Source organism: Aethalodelphis obliquidens, unplaced genomic scaffold (genome assembly GCF_003676395.1).
Source record: "Aethalodelphis obliquidens isolate GAN/ISIS:26980383/991018 unplaced genomic scaffold, ASM367639v1 scaffold10, whole genome shotgun sequence".
Classification (NCBI taxonomy): Eukaryota; Metazoa; Chordata; class Mammalia; order Artiodactyla; family Delphinidae; genus Aethalodelphis; species Aethalodelphis obliquidens.
In genome coordinates this window covers 26,984,792-27,006,830 of record NW_020837954.1, presented here as the reverse complement: position 1 = coordinate 27,006,830, position 22,039 = coordinate 26,984,792, and the positions used below count along the sequence as shown (strand labels likewise).

At 37.6% G+C, this 22,039-nt stretch overlaps 1 protein-coding gene across 1 annotated transcript in view; it reads left to right on the top strand.

Moving 5' to 3' along the window:
* Positions 1–22,039, top strand: part of TXNDC16 (thioredoxin domain containing 16) — a 111,676-nt gene that overhangs the window by 78,316 nt on the left and 11,321 nt on the right. Inside the window, exons 17-18 of the mRNA XM_027111245.1 lie at positions 19,121–19,205; positions 20,828–20,966. Coding sequence (XP_026967046.1) covers positions 19,121–19,205; positions 20,828–20,966 — 224 coding nt within the window. The remainder of the gene's footprint in view (positions 1–19,120; positions 19,206–20,827; positions 20,967–22,039) is intronic.

Sequence of the window (22,039 nt, the reverse complement as noted above, 5' to 3'; positions counted from 1 at the left end):
GTGGAATTGAACATTTAAATTATGTAATATAGAGCTAAAGACTCATTTACTAGGTTTTTTTTTGAAAGAATTAATATCTTTCTAAATTATAGAGAATTCAATTAGAGAATTTTAAAAATACAGAGAAGTTGGAAGAAAAAAATAAAAATCTGTATTTAGAGTTGTTGAACTTTAATGTAATTCCTTCACTGTTTTTCTGTGTACTGATATATTGCATATCTATGTACATTTTAGTGTAATTGGGCTAGTACTATGTATTTAGGTTAGTATCTGCTGTTTTTATTTAACATTAAGTGGGTGCCTTTTTTCATGTGATTAATATTCTTCAAAAAATCATAGCTGTATTATATTTGATTGGATGAATATACCATAATTTATTTAACTATTTGCCAACAAATAATATTTTTGTTTCCCTTTTTTCTTTTTGCTATATGTAAAGAATATTTTTATTTATGAGTCTTTGTGTAGATTTTAGGATTCTCTATGTATAGTATCATGTCATCTGCAAACAGTGACAGCTTTACTTCTTTTCCGATTTGGATTCCTTTTATTTCTTTTTCTTCTCTGATTGCTGTGGCTAAAACTTCCAAAACAATGTTGAATAATAGTGGTGAGAGTGGACAACCTTGTCTTGTTCCTGATCTTAGAGGAAATGGTTTCAGTTTTTCACCATTGAGAACGATGTTGGCTGTGGGTTTGTCATATATGGCCTTTATTATGTTGAGGTAAGTTCCCTCTATGCCTACTTTCTGGAGGGTTTTTATCATAAATAGGTGTTGAATTTTCTCTAAAGCTTTTTCTGCATCTATTGAGATGATCATATGGTTTTTATTCTTCAGTTTGTTCATATGGTGTGTCACATTAATTGATATGCGTATATTGAAGAATCCTTGCATTCCTGGGATTAACCGCACTTGATCATGGTGTATGATCCTTTTAATGTGCTGTTGGATTCTGTTTGCTAGTACTTTGTTGAAGATTTTTTCATCTCTGTTCATCAGTGGTATTGGCCTGTAGTTTTCTTTCTTTTTGACGTCTTTTTCTGATTTGGTGGTGATGGTGGCCTCATAGAATGAGTTTGGGAGTGTTCCTCCCTCTGCTATATTTTGGAAGAGTTTGAGAAGGACAGGTGTAGCTGTTCTCTAAATGTTTGATAGAATTCGCCTGTGAAGGCATCTGGTCCTGGGCTTTTGTTTGTTGGAAAATTTTTAATCACAGTCTCAGTTTCAGTGCTTGTGATTGGTCTGTTTATATTTTCTATTTCTTACTGGTTTGGTCTTGGAAGGTTGTGCTTTTTCTAAGAATGTGTCCATTTCTTCCAGATTGTCCATTTTATTGACACATAGTTGCTTGTAGTAATCTCTCATGATCCTTTGTATTTCTGCAGTGTCAGTTGTTACTTCTCTATTTTCACTTCTAATTCTATTGATTTGAGTCTTCTCCCTTTTTTTCTTCATGCGTCTGGCTAATGGTTATCAATTTTGTTTATCTTCTCAAAGAACTAGCTTTTACTTTTATTGATCTTTGCTATTGTTTCCTTCATTTATTTGTTTATTTCTGATCTGATCTTTATTATTCCTTTCCTTCTGCTAACTTTGAGGTTTTTTTGTTCTTCTTTCTCTGATTGCTTTAGGTATAAGTTTAGGTTGTTTATTTGAGTTGTTTATTGAGGTACGACGGTATTGCTTTATACTTCCCTCTTATAGAACTGATTTTGCTGCATCCCATAGGTTTTGGGTCATCGTTTTTTCACTGGCATTTGTTTCTAGGTATTTTTTTATTTCCTCTTTGATTTCTTCAGTAATCTCTTGGTTATTTAGTGTATTGTTTAGCCTCCATGTGTTTGTATTTTTTACAGATATTTTCCTGTAATTGATATCTAGTCTCATAGCGTTGTGGTTGGAAAAGATACCTGATATGATTTCAGTTTTCTTAAATTTACCAAGGCTTGATTTGCGACGCAAGATATGATCTATCCTGGAGAATGTTCCATGAGCCCTTGAGAAGAAAGTGTATTCTGTTGTTTTTGGATGGAATGTCCTATAAATATCAATCAAGTCCATCTTGTTTAATGTATCACTTAAAGCTTGTGTTTCCTTATTTATTTTCATTTTGGATGATCTGTCCATGGGTGAAAGTGGGCTGTTAAAGTCCCCTACTATGATTGTGTTAATGTCGCTTTCCCCTTTTATGGCTGTTAGCATTTGCCTTATGTATTGAGGTGCTCCTATTTTGGGTGCATAAATATTTACAATTGTTATATCTTCTTCTTGGATTGATCCCTTGATCATTATGTAGTGTCCTTCTTTGTTTCTTGTAATAGTCTTTATTTTAAAGTCTATTTTGTCTGATATGAGAATTGCTACTCCAGCTTTCCTTTGGTATCCATTTGCATGGAATATCTTTTTCCATCCCCTCACTTTCAGTCTGTATGTATCCCTAGGTCTGAAGTGGGTCTCTTGTAGACAGCATATATACGGGTCTTGTTTTTGTATACATTCAGCCCGTCTATGTCTTTTGGTTGGAGCATTCAATCCATTTAAACTTAAGGTAATTATTGATATGTATGTTCCTATTCCCGTTTTCTTCATTGTTTTGGGTTTGTTATTGTAGGTGTTTTCCTTCTCTTGTGTTTCCTGCCTAGAGAAGTTCCTTTAGCATTTGTTGTAAAGCTGGTTTGGTGGTGCTGAATTCTCTTAGCTTTTGCTCGTCTGTAAAGTTTTTAATTTCTCTGTCGAATCTGAATGAGATCCTTTCTGGGTAGAGTAATCGTGGTTGTAAGTTTTTGCCTTTCATCACTTTGAATTTGTCCTGCCATTCCCTTCTGGCTTGCAGAGTTTCTACTGAAGGATCAGCTATTAACCTTATGGGGATTCCCTTGTATGTTAGTTGTTGTTTTTCCCTTGCTGATTTTAATATTTTTTCTTTGTATTTAGTTTTTGATGATTTGATTGATATGTGTCTTGGTGTGTTTCTCCTTGAATTTATCTCGTATGGGACTCTCTGCACTTCCTGGGCTTGACTAACTATTTCCTTTCCCATATTATGGAAGTTTTCAAGTATAATGTCTTCAAATATTTTCTCAGTCCCTTTCTTTTTCTCTTCTTCTTCTGGCACCCCTATAATTCGAATGTTGGTGCATTTAAAATTGTCCCAGAGGTCTCTGAGACTGTCCTCGATTCTTTTCATTCTTTATCGTGCTCTGCAATAATTATTTCCACTATTTTATCTTTGAGGTCACTTATTTGTTCTTTGCCTCAGTTATTCTGCTGTTGATTCCTTCTAGAGAATTTTTAATTTCATTTATTGTGTTGTTCTTCATTGTTTTCTCTTTAGTTCTTCTAGGTCCTTGTTAAACGTTTCTTGTATTTTTTCCATTCTATTTCCTAGACTTTGGATCACCTTTACTATCATTATTCTGCATTCTTTTTCAGGTAGACTGCCTGTTTCCTCTTCATTTGTTTGCCCTGGTGGGTTTTTACCTTGCTCCTTCATCTGCTGTGTGTTTCTCTGTCTTTTCATTTTGCGTAACTTACTGTGTTTGGGGTCTCCTTTTCGCAGGCTGCAGATTTGTAGATCCCGTTGTTTTTGGTGTCTACCCCTAGTGACTAAGGTTGGTTCAGTGGGTTGTGTAGGCTTCCTGGTGGAGGGGACTAGTGCATGTGTTTTGGTGGATGAGGCTGGATCTTGTCTTTCTGGTGGGCAGGACCACGTCCAGTGGTGTGTTTTGGGGTGTCTGTGACTTTATTATGATTTTAGGCAGCCTGTCTGCTAATGGGTGGGATTGTGTTCCTGTCTTGCTAGTTGTTTGGCATAGGGTGTCCAGCACTACAGCTTGCTGGTCGTTGAGTGGAGCTGGGTGTTAGCATTGAGATGGAGATCTCTGGGAAACCTTTTGCCATTTGATATTACGTGGAGCCAGGGGGTCTCTGTTGGAACAGTGGTCTCTTGTCTCTTAGACTTTTCCCCAGACTCCCTTCGGGCTAGCTGTGGTGCACTAGCCCCCTTCAGGCTGTGTTCACGAAGCCAACCCCAGTCCTCCTACTGGGATCTGAACTCTGAAGTCTGAGCCTCTGCTCCTAGCCCCCACCCACCTTGGCGGATGAGCAGACAAGCCTTTCAGGCTGGTGAGTGCTGGTAGGCCCGATCCTCTGTGTGGAAGTCTCTCCGCTTTGCCCTCTGCACCCATATTGCTGTGCTCTCCTCCATGGCCCTGAAGCTTCCCCCCAGCCCACCACTTGTCTCTGCCTGTGAAGGGGCTTCCTAATGTGTGGAAACTTTTCCTCCTTCACAGCTCCCTCCCAGAGGTGCAGGTCCTGTCCCTATTTTTTTGTCTCTGTGTTTTCTTTTTTCTTTTGCCCTGCCCAGGTACATGGGGAGTTTCTTGCCTTTTGGGAAGTCTGAGGTCTTCTACCAGCATTCAGTATATGTTCTGTAGGAGTTGTTCCACATGTAGATGTATTTGTGATGTATTTGTGGGGAGGAAGGTGATCTCCATGTCTTACTCCTCTGCCATCTTGAAGGTCTCTCCCAAAACAATCTTGAGAAATAAAAACGGAGCTGGAGGAGTCAGTCTCCCTGACTTCAAACTATACTACAAAGCTACAGTAATCAAGACAGTATGGTACTGGCACAAAAACAGAAATGTAGATCAATGGAACGGGATAGAAAGCCCTGAGATAAACCAATGCACATATGGTCATCTTACCTTTCATAAAGGAGGCAAGAGTGTACAATGGAGAAAAGACAGCCTCTTCAATAAGTAGTGCTGGGAAAACTGGACAGCTACCTGTAAAAAATGACATTAGAACACTCCCTAACACCATACACAAAAATAAACTCAAAATGGATTAAAAACCTAAATGTAAGGCCAGACACTGTAAAACTCTTAGAGGAAAACATAGGCAGAACACTCTATGACATAAATCACAGCAAGATCCTTTTTGACCCACCTCCTAGAGAAATGAAAATAAAAACAAACATAAACAAATGGCACCTAATGAAACTTAAAAGCTTCTGCACAGCAAAGGAAACAAAAAAGATGAAAAGACAGCCCTTATAATGGGAGAAAATATTTGCAAATGAAGCAACTGACACAGGATTAATCTCAAAATATACATGCAACTCATGCAGCTCAATTTCAAAAAAACAACCCAATCCAAAAATGGGCAGTGGACCTAAATAGACATTTCTCCAAAGAAGATATACAGATTGACAATGAACAGGTGAAAGGATGCTCAACATCATTAATCATTAGAGAAATGCAAATCAAAACTACAATGAGGTATCACCTCACACCACTCAGAGTGGACATCATCAAAAAAATCTACAAACAATAAATGCTGGAGAGGGTGTGGAGAAAAGGGAACCCTCTTGAAGTGTTGGTGGGAATATAAATTGATGCAGCCACTATGGAGAACCGTATGGAGGTTCCTTAAAAAACTAAAAATAGAACTACCATATGACCCAGCAATCCCACTACTTGGCGTATACCAAGAAAACCATAATTCAAATAGAGTCATGTACCACAGTGTTCATTGCAGCACTATTTACAATAGCCAGTACGTGGAAGCAACCTAAGTGTCTATTGACAGATGAGTGGATAAAGAAGATGGGACACATATATACAATGGAATATTACTCAGCCATAAAAAGAAATGAAATTGAGTTATTTGTAGTGAGGTGGATGGTCCCAGAGTCTGTCATACAGAATGACGTAAGTCAGAAAGAGAGAAGCAAATACTGTATGCTAACACACATATATGGAATCTAAGGAAAAAAATGGTTCTGATGAACCTAGGGGCAGGACAGGAATAAGGACAGAGCTGTAGAGAATGGTCTTGAGGACACGGGGAGGGGGAAGTGTAAACTGGGACAAAGTTAAGAGAGTAGCATTGACTACATACACTACCAATGTAAAATAGATAGCTAGTGGGAAGCAGCTGCATTGCACAGGGAGATCAGCTCAGTGATTTGTGACCACCTAGAAGGGTGGGATAAGGAGGGTGGGAGGGAGATTCAAGAGTGAAGCAATATGGTGATATACATATGCATATAGCTGATTCACTTTGTTATACAGCAGAGACCAACACAACATTCTAAAGCAATTATATTCCAATAAAGATGTTAAAAATTATTTTATTGAAGTATAGTTGATTTACAATGTTGTGTTAATTTTAGCTGTACAGCAAAGTGACTCAGTAATACATATATATTCTTTTTCATATTCTTTTCCATTATGGTTTATCACAGGATATTGAATATAGTTCCCTGTGCGATACACTAGGACCTTATTGTTTATCCATCCTATATATAATAGTTTGTTCCTGTTAATCCCAAACTCCCAATCCTTCCCTCCCACACACTCTTCCCCCACTTGGCAACCACAAGTCTGTTCTCCATGTCTGTGAGTCTGTTTCTGTTTTGTAGATATGTTCATTTTTGTTGTATTTTAGATTCCACATATAAGTGATATCATATGGCATTTGTCTTTCGCCTTCTGACTGACTTTGTTTAGTATGATAATCTCTAGGTCCATCCATGTTGCTACAAATGCATTTTTTCATTCTTTTTTATGGCTGAGTAGTATTCCATTGTGTGTGTGTGTGTGTGTGTGTGTGTGTGTGTGTGTGTGTGTGTGTATCTATCTATCTCACTCCTTCTTCCTCCATTCATCCTTCATAGGACATTTAGGTTGTTTCCATGTCTTGGCTATTGTGAATAGTGCTGCTATGAACATAGGGGTGCTTGTATCTTTTCGAATTATAGTTATGTCTGGGTATATGCCCAGGAATAGGATTGCTGGATCCTATTGCAACTCTATTTTTAGTTTCTTGAGCAACCTCCATACTGTTTTCCATAATGGCTGCACCAATTTACATTCCCACCAACAGGCTAAGAGGGTTCCCTTTTCTCAACACCCTCTCCAACATTTATTATTTTTAGACTTTTTAATGATGGCCATTCTGACTGGTGTGAGGTGGTACCTCACTGTAGTTTTGATTTGCATTTCTCTAATAATTAGCGATGATGAGCATCTTTTCATGTCCCTATTGGCCATCTGTATGTCTTCTTTGGAGAAGTGTCTATTTAGGTCTTCTGCCCATTTTTTGATTGGGTTTTTTGCTTTTTTTGTTATTGAGTTGTGTGCGCTGTTTGTATATTTTTGAAATTAAGCCCTTGTTGGTCACATCATTTGCAAATATTTTCTCCCAGTCTGTAGGTTGTATTTTTTGTTTTGTTTATGGTTTCCTTTGATGTATAGAAGCTTGTGAGTTTGATTAGGTCCCATTTGTTTATCTTTGCTTTCATTTCCATTGCCTTTGGAGACTGAACTAAGGAAATGAATTCATCTTATATTTAATTTCAAATTAATGTTTTTGCTTTCAGCTTTGATACAGCACTTACAGCAATTAGTTTTACTTTCTTTTTTTACATAGTATCATTGGCTATAGTGTTCTTTTAATATTACAATTTCTCTATTTTTAAACTCCTATTCTTTCTTTCTTTTTCTTTTGTCCTTCATAGTACTGTGTCTTTCAGTAAGTTTTAAAGAAAGAGTACACAGGGCATTTTTTCTGACCAGTGGTATTACTTAGAATGTTATTATCTTGGCTTTGGAGATGGATGGCCTCTCCAAAACCTGGGTAGCAAAACCCTTAGTGTTTTCCTCATCATGTCGACTGAAAAAAAGTGCATAACATGAGAGTTGTGAGTTAGGCTTTATTTGAGGCAAAATGAGGACTATCACCTGGGAGACAGCATCTCAGATAGCTCTGAGGAACTGCTCCAAAGAGGTAGGGGGTAGTCAGTATATACGTAACTGTGGTGAAGGGGATACATGCAGTCAAGCACATATTTTGGCAGAAGATTGCTGCTAGTCACAAGAAGGTTGTTGCTAGTCACGAGGAGCAGATGTCTCTGTTAATGCTTTTAGTGCTGCTTTTCTAGATATGAGAAGATGCAAGAAACTGGGCCCATAAAATCTCCTGAAAATAGCTGGCTATCTGAAGGCCTGTTCTGCCAGTTTTTCCCAGAGCACAGAGTGCTTCATTACTGATCTCACCCTGAACTCCCTTCAGGGTGTATTGAAGGTTGGTGACTGCAGTGGCTAGTGACCTCATCCTTGCAGAGGCAGATGGCAAGTAACAATTTTTAGTTGGCAATCTCATGCTAACTCTTTCCATTTATGTAGCAAACTTCCCTCCTTCTTATTTTTCTTTTATTTAAGATGAATTTCAAATTCTGAATGAAATATCTTAAGGATATTTGTATGGGAAGAAGATCCTCAAAGTCTAGCATTATAATTTTATTTAGTAGATACTATTAGGTACTTATTAAATTTTGCTTTCTACAAATTGCTGTCTAGTAATTTTCCCCTTCTACTTTGTCTTCAGAATTTTTAAAAATAAAAGCCAGAAGAACTCACTAGAAAGAAATAAAAGGAATGTTAATGTGTGCAATGTGGCTTACCATCTTAGAAGGCAAAATCCAGAGGGCATAACTTTTAAATTTGTATTCTCTCTATGAAAAATCATGAAGTAAATGACTCTGTTTTACTCCATCTTTCCCTTTCTCATGTTTTTGCACCCACAGTTGACTTTGTTTTCTACCTACCTCAAGTGCCTGGTGTCCTGAAGTTCTTGTTTATTATTTACACTGGGCCTCCTTCCAAAAAGAATTAGTCTTCAGAAAATAAAAAGCACAAATACAATAAAATCATTAAAACAAGGATAAGAGTTAAGCAATAAAAGTAGGGGATAATTATGTAGAATACCTAGAAACACTGCAGTTGATCCTAAAATTTAACCCTGAGCAATCTGGTAGCAAATAGAAACAGAAAGATAAAAATTTTGCCAATTTATAATCATTATACAATAAATGGCAAACTAGAAGTTAGGGTGCTGAGTCACCCATAGAGAAACTATTTCTCTGATTGTACATGCTTAGAGGAATTTTTCACGTATGTATATATACGTGTATATTTTATTTAGAGACCAACATAAGGAACAGTGTACTTGATCATATTGCTGTACAAATGATGATAAAATTTACATGTAGTTATCTCTCAAAAGCATAATGTTAAAGTATATAAAGGTGGTCTGGTGTGCCAGAATGATGTAATCTGGATATGATGCTTTTTAATTATTTTACTGGATTGATTGTTTCTAAGCCTTTTAAGTCAGGTATTAGTTCCTCTTCCTTTTTGTTTTTGGTTTTTGCAGACATTCATATGATAGTTGCTGGATTTTCAACACTATTTTGAAAATCATTATTTTCAATTTTCATATAAAACATTATTTTCAACATAATTTTCAACATATAGAATGAGAAAACATATAACAGTAAAAGGCTCTTATAATCCATTAACATTTTTATGTACATTTGGATTTTATTCATAAATGCTAACTATTAACATTTGCTGATCACTTATTTTATATCGATATTAATTTGTTGTTCATATAGATTCTAATGGTTTGAAGACTAATGTGAGTTCCATGAGGGGTGAAATGTCTCTTTTATCCACTGGTGTTATCTTTCAGGCCCCTCTACTAGAAAGTTACTACTTTTTGCTTTTTAATTAATAAATATCTTGTAGGGATATAGTTTAAAACTCTGTAAATGTCCTGTTCCTCATTTTACTTTTGCACAGCAGTTTTAAAATTCACTGCCTGCAACAGGTATTACTATGATAGTTGCCAAGTGGGAAATTTCTAACTCCATTATTCCTTCTACCTTTATTAGTTGGCATACTACTCATTTGTTTGTTTATCAGTATGGATGGCTGAGTTGTTATTTTATTCAGTGGATTATAATCAGTTACTATCATTAGATTGCTTAGGTTACCCTAGATAGATTTGGTCAGTGGGAGCCTTTCACTCTATCATGTCCTTTTTTTTTTTTTTTTTCCATCCTGGGTACCTATGACATTTTGACATGTCTCCATTATTTTCTGAAAACGTCCTTTTGTCACAAGATGTTCCCAGCCCCATTCCTAGAATCAGCCAGTTCTCCAAGGAGTCCAGTTTCCTTTTAATGGGACACTGAATTTAGAAACCAAGATCTAGGGGTTAGGAATATTTTAGTAATGGCGGTGTTCTTGCCTCTCAACTCTTGTGCTGACAGAGCTAAAATATAGATGTATGTGTATGTGTATAAATATAACTGTGTAATAAAATGTGACAGTAGAAAAAAGCAGTATTGCTAAATTAATATATTTATTTATTTTTAACATCTTTATTGGAGTATAATTGCTTTACAATGGTGTGTTAGTTTCTGCTTTATAAAAAAGTGAATCAGCTGTACATATACATATATCCCCATGTCTCTTCCCTTTTGTGTCTCCCTCCCTCCGACCCTTCCTATCCCACCCCTCTGGGTGGTCACAAAGCACCGAGCTGATCTCCCTGTGCTATGCGGCTGCTTCCCACCAGCTATCTGTTGTATATTTGGTAGTGTCCATGCCCCTCGCTTACTTGGTCCTAGCTTACCCTTCCCCCTCCCCATGTCCTCAAGTCCATTCTCTAGTAGGTCTGCATCTTTATTCCCATCTTGCCCCTAGGTTCTTCGTGACCACTTTTTTTTTTTTTTTAGATTCCATATATATGTGTTAGCATATGGTATTTGTTTTTCTCTTTCTGACTTACTTCACTCTGCATGACAGACTCTAGGTCCATCCACCTCACTACAAATAACTCAATTTCGTTTCTTTTTATGGCTGAGTAATATTCCATTGTATGTATGTGCCATCTGTTGATGGACACTTAGGTTGCTCCCATGTCCTGGCTATTGTAAATAGAGCTGCAATGAAAATTGTGGTACATGACTCTTTTTGATTTATGGTTTTCTCAGGGTATAAACCCAGATGTGGGATTGCTGGGTCGCATGGTAGTTCTATTTTTAGTTTTTTAAGGAACCCTCATACTGTTCTCCATAGAGGCTGTATCAATTTACATTCCCACCAACAGTGCAAGAGGGTTCCCTTTTCTCCACACCCTCTCCAGCACTTATTGTTTCTAGATTTTTTGATGATGGCCATTCTGACTGGTGTGAGATGATATCTCATTGTAGTTTTGATTTGCATTTCTCTAATGATTAATGATGTTGAGCATTCTTTCATATGTTTGTTGGCAATCTGTATATCTTCTTTGGAGAAATGTCTATTTAGGTCTTCTGCCCATTTTTGGATTGGGTTGTTTGTTTTTTTTAATATTGAACTGCATGAGCTGCTTGTAAATTTTGGAGATGAATCCTCTGTCAGTTGCTTCATTTGCAAATGTTTTCTCCCATTCTGAGGGTTTTCTTTTCATCTTGTTTATGGTTTCCTTTGCTGTGCAAAAGCTTTTAATTTTCATTAGGTCCCATTTTTTTTGTTTTGTTTTTATTTCCATTTCTCTAGGAGGTGGGTCAAAAAAGATCTTGCTGTGATTTATGTCACAGAGTGTTCTGCCTATGTTTTATTTTCCTCTAAGAGTTTTACAGTGTCTGTCCTTACATTTAGGTCTTTAATCCATTTTGAGTTTATTTTTGTGTATGGTGTTAGGGAATGTTCTAATTTCATTCTTTTACTTGTAGCTGTCCAGCTTTCCCAGCACCATTTATTGAAGAGGCTGTCTTTTCTCCATTGTATATTCTTGCCTTCTTTATCAAAAATAAGGTAACCATATGTCTGTGGGTTTATCTCTGGGCTTTCTATCAGTTCCATTAATCTATATTTCTGTTTTTGTGCCAGTACCATACTGCCTTGATTACTGTAGCTTTGTAGTATAGTCTGAAGTCAGGGAGCCTGATTCCTACAGCTCCGTTTTCTTTCTCAATATCGCTTTGGCTATTTGGGGTCTTTTGTGTTTCCATACAAATTGTGAAATTTTTTATTCTTGTTCTGTGAAAAATGCCAGTGGTAGTTTGATAGGGATTGCATTGAATCTGTAGATTGCTTTGTATAGTATAGTCATTTTCACAATGTTCGTTCTTCCAATCCAAGAACATGCTATATCTCTCCACCTGTTTGTATCATCTTTAATGTCTTTCATCAGTGTCTTATAGTTTTCTGCCTACAGATCTTTTGTCTCCTTAGGTAGGTTTATTCTTAGGTATTTTATTCTTTCTGTTGCAGTGGTAAATGGGAGTGTTTCCTTAATTTCACTTTCAGATTTTTCATGATTAGTGTATAGGAATGCCAGAGATTTCTGTGCATTAATTTTGTATCCTGCTACATTACCAAGTTTGTTGATTAGCTCTAGTCGTTTTCTGGTAGCGTCTTCAGGATTCTTTATGTGTAGTATCATTTCATCTGCAAACAGTGACAGCTTTACTTGTCCTTTTCTGATTTGGATTTCTTTTATTTCTTTTTCTTCTCTGATTGCTGTAGCTAAAACTTCGAAAAAATGTTGAATAATAGTGGTGACAGTGGGCAACCTTGTCTTGTTACTGATCTTACTGGAAATGTTTTCAGTTTTTCACCATTGAAGACAATGTTGGCTGTGGGTTTGTCATATATGGCCTTTATTATGTTGAGGTAAGTTCCCTCTATGCCTACTTTCTGGAGGATTTTTATCATAAATGTGTGTTGAATTTTGTTGAAAGCTTTTTCTGCATCTATTGAGATGATCATATGGTTTTTATTCTTCAATTTGTTAATATGGTGTATCACATTGATTTGCGTATATTGAAGAATCCTTTCATTCCTGGGATAAACCCCACTTGATCATGGTGTATGATCATCTTAATGTGCTGTTGGATTCTGTTTGCTAGTATTTTGTTGAGGATTTTTTCATCTGTGTTCATCAGTGATATTGACCTGTAGTTTTCTTTCGTTGTGACATCCTTGTTTAGTTTTGGGATCAGGGTGATGGTGGCCTCGTAGAATGAGTTTGGGAGTGTTCCTCCCTCTGCTATATTTTGGAAGAGTTTGAGAAAGATAGGTGTTAACTTTTCTATAAATGTTTGATAGAATTCACGTGTGAAGCCATCTGGTCCTGGGCTTTTGTTTGTTGGAAGATTTTTAATCACAGTTTCAATTTCAGTGATTGTGATTGTTCTGTTTATATTTTCTATTTCTTACTGGTTCATTCTCGGAAGGTTGTGCTTTTCTAAGAATTTGTCCATTTCTTTCAGTTTGTCCATTTTATTGGCATATATTTGCTTGTAGTAATCTCTCATTATTCTTTGTATTTCTGCAGTGTCAGTTGTTACTTCTCCTTTTTCATTTCTAATTGTATTGCTTTGAGTCCTCTCCCTCTTTTTCTTGATGAGTCTGGCTAATGGTTTATCAATTTTGTTTATCTTCTCAACGAACCAGCTTTTAGTTTTATTGATCATTACCATTGTTTTCTTTGTTTTAATTCATTTATTTCTGCTCTGATCTTTATGATTTCTTTCCTTCTGCTAACTTTGGGTTTTGTTTGTTGTTCTTTCTCTAGTTTCTTTAGGTGTAAGGTTAGATTGTTTATTTCAGATTTTTCTTGTTGCTTGAGGTAGGCTTGTATAGCTATAAACTTCCCGCTTATAACTGCTTTTGCTGCATTCCATAGGTTTTGGGTCATCGTGTTTTCATTGTCATTTGTTTCTAGGTATTTTTTTGATTACCTCTTTGATTTCTTCAGTGATCTCTAGGTTATTTAGTAGTGCATTGTTCAACCTCCATGTGTTTGTATTTTTTACAGATTTTTTCCTGTAATTGATATCTAGTTCCATAGCGTTGTGATCGGAAAAGATACTTGATATAATTTCAGTTTTCTTAAATTTACCAAGGCTTGATTTGTGACCCAAGATATGATCTATCCTGGAGAATGTTCCATGAGCCCTTGAGAAGAAAGTGTATTCTGTTGTTTTTGGATGGAGTGTTCTATAAATGTCAATTAAGTCCATCTTGTTTAATGTATCATTTAAAGCTTGTGTTTCCTTATTTATTTTCATTTTGGATGATCTGTCCATTGGTGAAAGTGGGCTGTTAAAGTCCCCTAGTATGATTGTGTTACTGTCGCTTTCCCCTTTTATGGCTGTTAGCATTTGCCTTATGTATTGAGGTGCCCCTATGTTGGGTGCATAAATATTTACAATTGTTATATCTTCTTCTTGGATTGATCCCTTGATCGTTATGTAGTGTCCTTCTTTGTCTCTTGTAATAGTCTTTATTTTAAAGTCTATTTTGTCTGATATGAGAATTGCTACTCCAGCTTTCCTTTGGTATCCATTTGTATGGAATGTCTTTTTCCATCCCCTCACTTTCAGTCTGTATGTGTCCCTAGGTCTGAAGTGGGTCTTTTGGAGACAGCATATATACAGGTCTTGTTTTTGTGTACATTCAGCCCATCTATGTCTTTTGGTTGGAGCATTTAATCCATTTACATTTAAGGTAATTATCGATATGTATGTTCCTGTTACCATTTTCTTCATTGTTTTGGGTTTGTTTTTGTAGGTGTTTTCCTTCTCTTATGTTTCCTGCCTAAAGAAGTTCCTTTAGCATTTGTTGTAAAGCTGGTTTGGTGGTGGTGAATTCTCTTAGCTTTTGCTAGTCTGTAAAGGTTTGAATTTCTCTGTCGAAAGTGAATGAGATCCCTGCTGGGTAGAGTAATCTTGGTTGTAGGTTTTTCCCTTTCATCACTTTGAATATGTCCTGCCATTCCCTTCTGGCCTGCAGAGTTTCTGCTGAAGGATCAGCTGTTAACCTTATGGGGATTCCCTTGTATGTTAGTTGTTGTTTTTCCCTTGCTGATTTTAATATTTTTTCTTTGTATTTAGTTATTGATAATTTGATTGATATGTGTCTTGGCATGTTTCTCCTTGGATTTATCTTGTATGGGACTCTCTGCACTTCCTGGATTGATTAACTATTTCCTTTCCCATATTAGGGAAGTTTTCAAGTATAATGTCTTCAAATATTTTCTCAGTCCCTTTCTTTTTCTCTTCTGCTTCTTCTGGCACCCCTATAATTTGAATGTTGGTGCACTTAATATTGTCCCAGAGGTCTCTGAGACTGTCCTCAACTCTTCTCATTCTTTATTGTGCTCTGCAATAATTATTTCCACTATTTTATCTTTGAGGTCACTTATCCATTCTTCTGCCTCAGATATTCTGCTGTTGATTCCTTCTAGAGAATTTTTAATTTCATTTATTGTGTTGTTCATCATTGTTTGTTTGCTCTTTAGTTCTTCTAGGTCCTTGTTAAACGTTTCTTGTATTTTCTCCATTCTATTTCCAGGATTTTGGATCATCTTTACTATCATTATTCTGAATTCTTTTTCAGGTAGACTGCCTATTTCCTCTTCATTTGTTACGTCTGGTGGCTTTTTATCTTGCTCCTTCATCTGCTGTGTGTTTTTCTGTCTTCTCATTTTGCTTATCTTACTGTGTTTGGGGTCTCCTTTTTGTAGGCTGCAGGTTCATAGTTCCCGTTGATTTTGGTGTCTGTCCCCAGTGGCTAAGGTTGGTTCAGTGGGTTGTGTAGGCTTCCTGGTGGAGGGGACTAGTGCCTGTGTTCTGGTGGATGATGCTGGGTCTTGTCTTTCTGGTGGGCAGGTCCGCGTCTGGTGGTGTGTTTTGGGGTGTCTGTGACCTTATTATGATTTTAGGCAGCCTGTCTGCTAATGGATGGGGTTGTGTTCCTGTCTTGCTAGTTGTTTGGCATAGGGTGTCCAGCACTGGAGCTTGCTGGTCGTTGAATGGAGCTGGGTCTTGGCATTGAGATGGAGATCTCTGGGAGATTTTCGCTGTTTGATATTACGTGGAGCTGGGAGGTCTCTGGTGGACCAGTGTCCTCAACTCGGCTTCCCCTCCTCAGAGGCACAGGCCTGACGTCCGGTCGGAGCACCAAGACCCTGTCATCCTCACGAAAAAGAAAAAGGGAAAAATATATATATGTCGTTGCTCCCAAAGTCCACCTCCTCAATTTGGGATGATTCGTTTCTATTCAGGTATTCCACAGATGCAGGGTACATCAAGGTGATTGTGGAGATTAAATCCTCTGCTCCTGAGGTTGCTGGGAGAGATTTCCCTTTCTTTCTTTGTTCGCACAGCTCCTGTGGTTCAGCTTTGGATTTGGCCCCCGCCTCTGCGTCTAGGTCGCCTGAGGGCGTCTGTTCTTCGCTCAGACAGGACGGAGTTAAAGGAGCAGCTGATTCAGGGGCTCTAGCTCACTCAGGCCAGGGGGAGGGAGGGGCGCGGATGTGAGGCGAGCCTGCGGCGGCAGAGGCCAGCGTGACGTTGCAGCAGCCTGAGGCGCGCCGTGCGTTCTCCCGGGGAAGTTGTCCCTGGATCACGGGACCATGGCAGTGGCGGGCTGCACAGGCTCCCAGGAGGGGAAGTGTGGAGAGTGACCTGTGCTCGCACACAGGCTTCTTGGTGGCGGCAGCAGCAGCCTTAGCATCTCCCGCCCGTCTCTGTGGTCCACGCTGATAGCTGCGGCTCACACCCATCTCTGGAGCTCATTTAGGTGGCACTCTTAATCTCACCTCGCGCACCATGAAACAAAGAGGCAAGAAAAGGTCTTTTGCCTCTTCGGCAGGTCCAGACCTTTTCCTGGACTCCCTCCCAGCTAGCTGTGGTGCACTAGCCCCCTTCAGGCTGTGTTCACGCAGCCAACCCCAGTCCTCTCCCTGGGATCTAAGCTCTGTAGCCCGCCCGAGCCTCAGCTCCCAGCCCCTGCCCACCCCAGCAGGTGAGCAGACGAATCTCTCGGGCTGGTGAGTGCCGGTAGGCACCGATCCTCTGTGCAGGAATCTCTCCGCTTTGCCCTCCGCACCCCTGTTGCTGTGCTCTCCTCCGCGGCCCCAAAGCTCCCCACCTCCGCCACCCACAGTCTCCGCCCGCGAAGGGGCTTCTAGCGTGTGGATACCTTTCCTCCTTCACAGCTCCCTCCCACTGGTGCACGTCCCGTCCCTGTCCTTTTGTCTCTGTTTATTCTTTTTTCTTTTGCCCTACCCAGGTACGTGGGGAGTTTCTTGACTTTTGGGACGTCTGAGGTCTTCTGCCAGCGTTCAGTGGGTGTAGGGGTTGTTCCATATGTAGATGTATTTCTGATGTATTTGTGGGGAGGAAGGTGATCTCTGCATCTTACTCTTGCGCCATCTTGAAGCTCCTAATGTATTTATTTTATGCAATTAAAATATGTTTAAAGTTAAAACAACTAAATATTGTAAGTCACTGTTAATATTACACCTCAAGTATATTTATAGTGGTTAAAAAAACTTTTTATTTAGATAACTGATTATTTCCTTATATTTGGGTTGCCATATATTCTGACATATATGCAGTTTTCACCAAGGAGGAGAATGTGCCTGGTTTCAAATATTCAGAGGAGAATTTACACTTTGATTTAGTGGGAATGGATATGTAACTGAGGTCTACAGTCTTAAATGCTACCATTCCCCAAGGAACTTAGGATTTATGTACAAGTGGTTTCATGCAGAGGCTTGCAAGAAACATATTCATGAGTTTAGGGTCTTCTTCATGAGGAAATTATATGGGAATATTAGTGTAATTTTCTTATCAAAAAAGAAGCTAAAGCAGATTCCATTATGTCATTGCTTTAGATAACAATCATCAATTATTGATCAGAATTTAGAGAAATTTCTCTTAGAAATGAAAATACAGTACTCAGTTCTTTCTAGTTGCCTAGTTTTCTTATGAATCTTTTCTACTTTGGTATAGCACAGGCTAAAGAAAATATTTTCATGGGTTACTCGTTTCTCATTAAATTTATGATTATAAATGAGCTCTCAGTGCTGCCTGCTGGTGGATTTTGCCACTTTAGTAAGCTGGCTTTCCTACAGTGTTTCTCAGTCTTGTGGAAAGTATGCATCGTTTTTAAAGAAAACAATCTTGTGGTTACCCAAGGTTAACAGTGTTGATGCTCACATCACGAATATAGTGCTGACTACTAAGGTACAGCTCTTTTGGGTTCAGCATACCCAGACCTCTAGGTGCTTTATGATTCAATTCTTCCATCATAGTTTTTCTATTTCAACTGTTATGAACCTTTTGTGCAGCGAGCTGAGCTATCATCTGGCCTTCAGTTGTCAAGAATACATCATTTATATCAGTATATCTTTGCTCTTTTCTCATTAGTCTACAACTGTTTAATTCAGACTTGCTTCTTGGTTATAAGGTCCAGAATATGCTATTATTTATGAAAATGTATTCAGAAACCTACAGAGATAATAGTTCTTATTTTGAAAATGTATATCATAACAACTGGGAAAAGACTGATACACAAATTAATCAAAGTTTAAAAGTAACAAAAACACATTACAGAAAATACAGGAAATAAGAGAAGAAGATACAAATCCCTCATAATTATAGAACCCTAACAGAGACACTGTTAGAGGACTAGAATTTCCAGTCTTCTATTTTTTCTATGCATATGAGCGCTTTTAGATTTTCTGGTTATAATGTGTGTATCATTTCACATACCTGCTTTTCTTTCCAGGCTACATATAGGACAGCTGTCTCCATTTACCTTGCCTTAGGAGTAGATTAAAAAGCAACCAATATTTATTTACTTAATCTGTATGATTAGAATCCTGTAAATCTTATAAATTACAGTTGACCCTTGAAAACGAGGGGGTTAGGGGTGCTGACCCCCTGCACAGTTGAAAATCCCCAGACTGCTGTCTCTGCCTCAAAAATAAAGGAATTGATAAATGACCCACCCAAGGGCAGGAAGCTCAGTTTGGATAGAATTAGAACTCAAACTCTACTTCTTTTGATTCCACGTATTGTGATCTCTTGAACACAGTTGAACACATACTTTTCCCCACACTTAGTTAGTTTAAAGGTCTGTTAAATGAAAATACAGGTACTATATTTATTGAAAAAATTCATGTATAAAGTGGACCCATGCAGGTCAAACTCGTGTTGTTCAAGGGTCATCTGTACATTTGGAGTACATTTATTTACAGAACCATAGTTGTATTATATCAATGTACATTTCTGTAGTTATCAAATGTTATAAAAAGAACACAGATATATTTTAGAACCAATAAGGTATGTAAGGTCTGCACTTAAACATCTTTATAATTAATTAATAATTAAGCACTATCATCTGTAAACATGTTCGTCAGTTGAATAGCATACATAACTTGAAAGGTTTCAGATTTTTAACTTGTTTGTGTATTTATAGCAAAAGAAGAGTTCACTGAAGCCGGAAACTACCTAAAAGGATGTGTTATCACAGGAATTTATTCTGAAGAAGATGTTTTGACACTGTAAGTCTGTTGGTCTTCTAATTTTAGGGAGGAAGAAGTTTGCAAAATAATTTATTGTTCGTCTTTACAAAGTTGATGAAGGAAAATAGGGCAGCAACATAACTAAATTTTTAATTTCCTTCTGGGAAGATCTAGGAAGTACTACCTGGCTATTTAGAATTTTTAGATATTCAAAATTCTTCTTTAGGCTAGATGCCCTCATGGGGCAACATTGGATTCATACTACTTCATCTTCCTATAAAAGTTTTCCTCTTTGGATTCTATTACCTGCGGTAAATTCTTTTCAGTTGTCATAGTTTTATGAGGAATTTTATTTCTTGAGTGTCTGTCTGGGTTTTGATTTGCCACCAAGGTCTAACATAAAAATCAGTTTTTCTATATTTCTCGCAGAGTTTTAGGTGACGAACGGATAGTTCTTCTTAATTTTGTTATTGCAGACATACACTTAAGCAGTGCTTCTTTTAGCCACTTAAGTTGCTTTATTTGTAGAATTCGGGGCTCCTGTGAACTATCAAGTATTTAAGTTGCTGCGGAATGAAGGACTGAACTGAAAATTTGGAAATTATGAATACATAGCACGTTCTACACTTACGACTCCTCTTCAGATGCACGTGGAGTTAATAAGCCCCAGTTTGTGTTTACTACCCTCTGACTATATTATTCCTCATTGTCATTTCTGAGCTTAAATCTTTCATCCTGAATACTGGTGACACATGCTTTCGATGATCGAGCTCCATGAAATCAGTGATTTTTTAAAAGTGAATACAGAACTCCAGATCTTTAGGGAATATGAGACCTGTTCACCTGACACATGGACAGTCACCCACTCTCTTCTAGACCAGTAGTTTTCAGAGTATGTTTCGTTTATAACCAACTGGTTATATTACCAACAGGTAATCTGAAAACTGGGCTTTCTACTAATGTTTATAATATTATAATGTCTATACTTTTGTTTTAGCATGAATTAAGCTTTTACATGATATAAATGTGACTACATCACTGGTAATTTCACACAAGACATTTTTTTCCTATTTAGTGATTTTCTTTTAAGTTTAGTTAGCAAAAGTAGTGGTAGGAGGGAGCAGATTTGGGCTCTGTTTCAGTGGAGAGAGCACAGACTCTGTATCTGGAATACCTCAGTGTGAATTCTGTCTCTGCTGTTTACCGCTCTTTCATCATCAGTAAACAGAGGGTTATAGGGATGTTCTGACGGTTAAAGACTTAACTAGAAGCACCTGGTGTAGTGCCTGGCAAATAAGAGGCCCATTCTCATAAATGCCTGTCTCCTTGGCTCAGCAGTTTGGTGAGCAGCCCAAAAAGTGGAGAACCATTCAGTGTGTTCCTAATCCTATTTGGACATTTTCTTGATGAATAAGTTGTCTAGAAATACAAATCTGGCTAGATTACTATCTGTTGCTTTCTTCTAATCTAGATTATCAAGGTTCTTGAACTTGCTCAGATAGCCTCACATAGAAGATAAGTTTGTCTGGAAATCGAGTTCTTTTTTCCTTAGTAGGGCTTCCCATTTGCTGCCTCCATTGTGACTTCTTGGCCTAACTGTTCATATTTTTGATGATTTGCTATATTTTGGCTGGAAATTTTAATACTACATTTCTCCATAGGTCACATAAATATGCTGTAACTCTTCCAGCCCTGCTGCTTGCCAGACATAAAGAAGGCAAAATCGAGAGCATTTCATTAGCTAATGTCCATGCTCAGGAAATAGTTCAAATAATAACAAATGCATCACTGGAAATATTTGTGAGTATATTTTCTAATAAGGATGTTATTTGAAATAAGAAAATCTAGACCAGTTAAAGACAGTGTGTTTTAATACATGAGTTTCCAGCTTTTGTTGGCACAGGGCATGATGTGTTGTGATGTCAAGATTCATTGGGTTGCTCTGTTTTATTATTCACCTGTTATGCATACAGCTTCTTTAGTCCACTGCCAAAAGTTTACATGTCTTTGGATTATTTTTATTGCTGAGATGCTTGTGGCTGATGGCCAGTTGAAGTACTCAATCTAGGCTGAAACTTGGCATAAAGCACATAGATTCCAGAGAGCAGACTTCTGGGCTTCAGATCCTTGCTTGTCTCCCTATTGGCTGTATGTAAGCATCTCTGTGCCTCAGTTTCCACATGTGTAAAATGTAGGTGATAGTAGCCCCTGCTGCAGAGCGTTATTGTAAGGACTAAACGAGATGGGTGTTCAGTGCTCTGTGTACAGTGTTTGGCCCCTGGTAAACACTCAACAAATGTTAGCTGGTATTATACCATTTTACAGCAAAATACTGTCTTACGAAAGTCCTTTTCCGATGCTTACTTTGTGTAATAATGGATTCAGGGGCCCAGCAGATGTAACCTGCATTTCTTGATTTTGGTTGTTTTGCATTAATATTAACTGTAGCTAGAATATTATAAATTTATGCTTTTGTACCTTTCTAAAGCGCCATAGGGGCACTATTATCAACTGTAAATACTGAACGAATATCCTCCTGTTACTGTTTTTTGTCATGCTGACCTAAATGATACTACATTTTAGGCTCAAAGAAATGAATGTATTCTTTAAGTTTTTTGTGACCTCAGTTCTATTGCCTCCCCTCCCCCAGTTAAAGTTACAGTTTATAATCAATCAAATCATTAATATTTTCAGGATGTGGTTTTCTAAATTATTTATAAAGTAACATTTTTGTCTTTAATGACATTATTAAATGACTTTCTTTAGCATATACATAGAGTAATATTTTTGGAATTATTGTAAGACTTTAGCTTTTTTTTCCGAGATAATACAGGAAAGTATAAAGAAGAAAATCAGAATAAACCATAACTTCT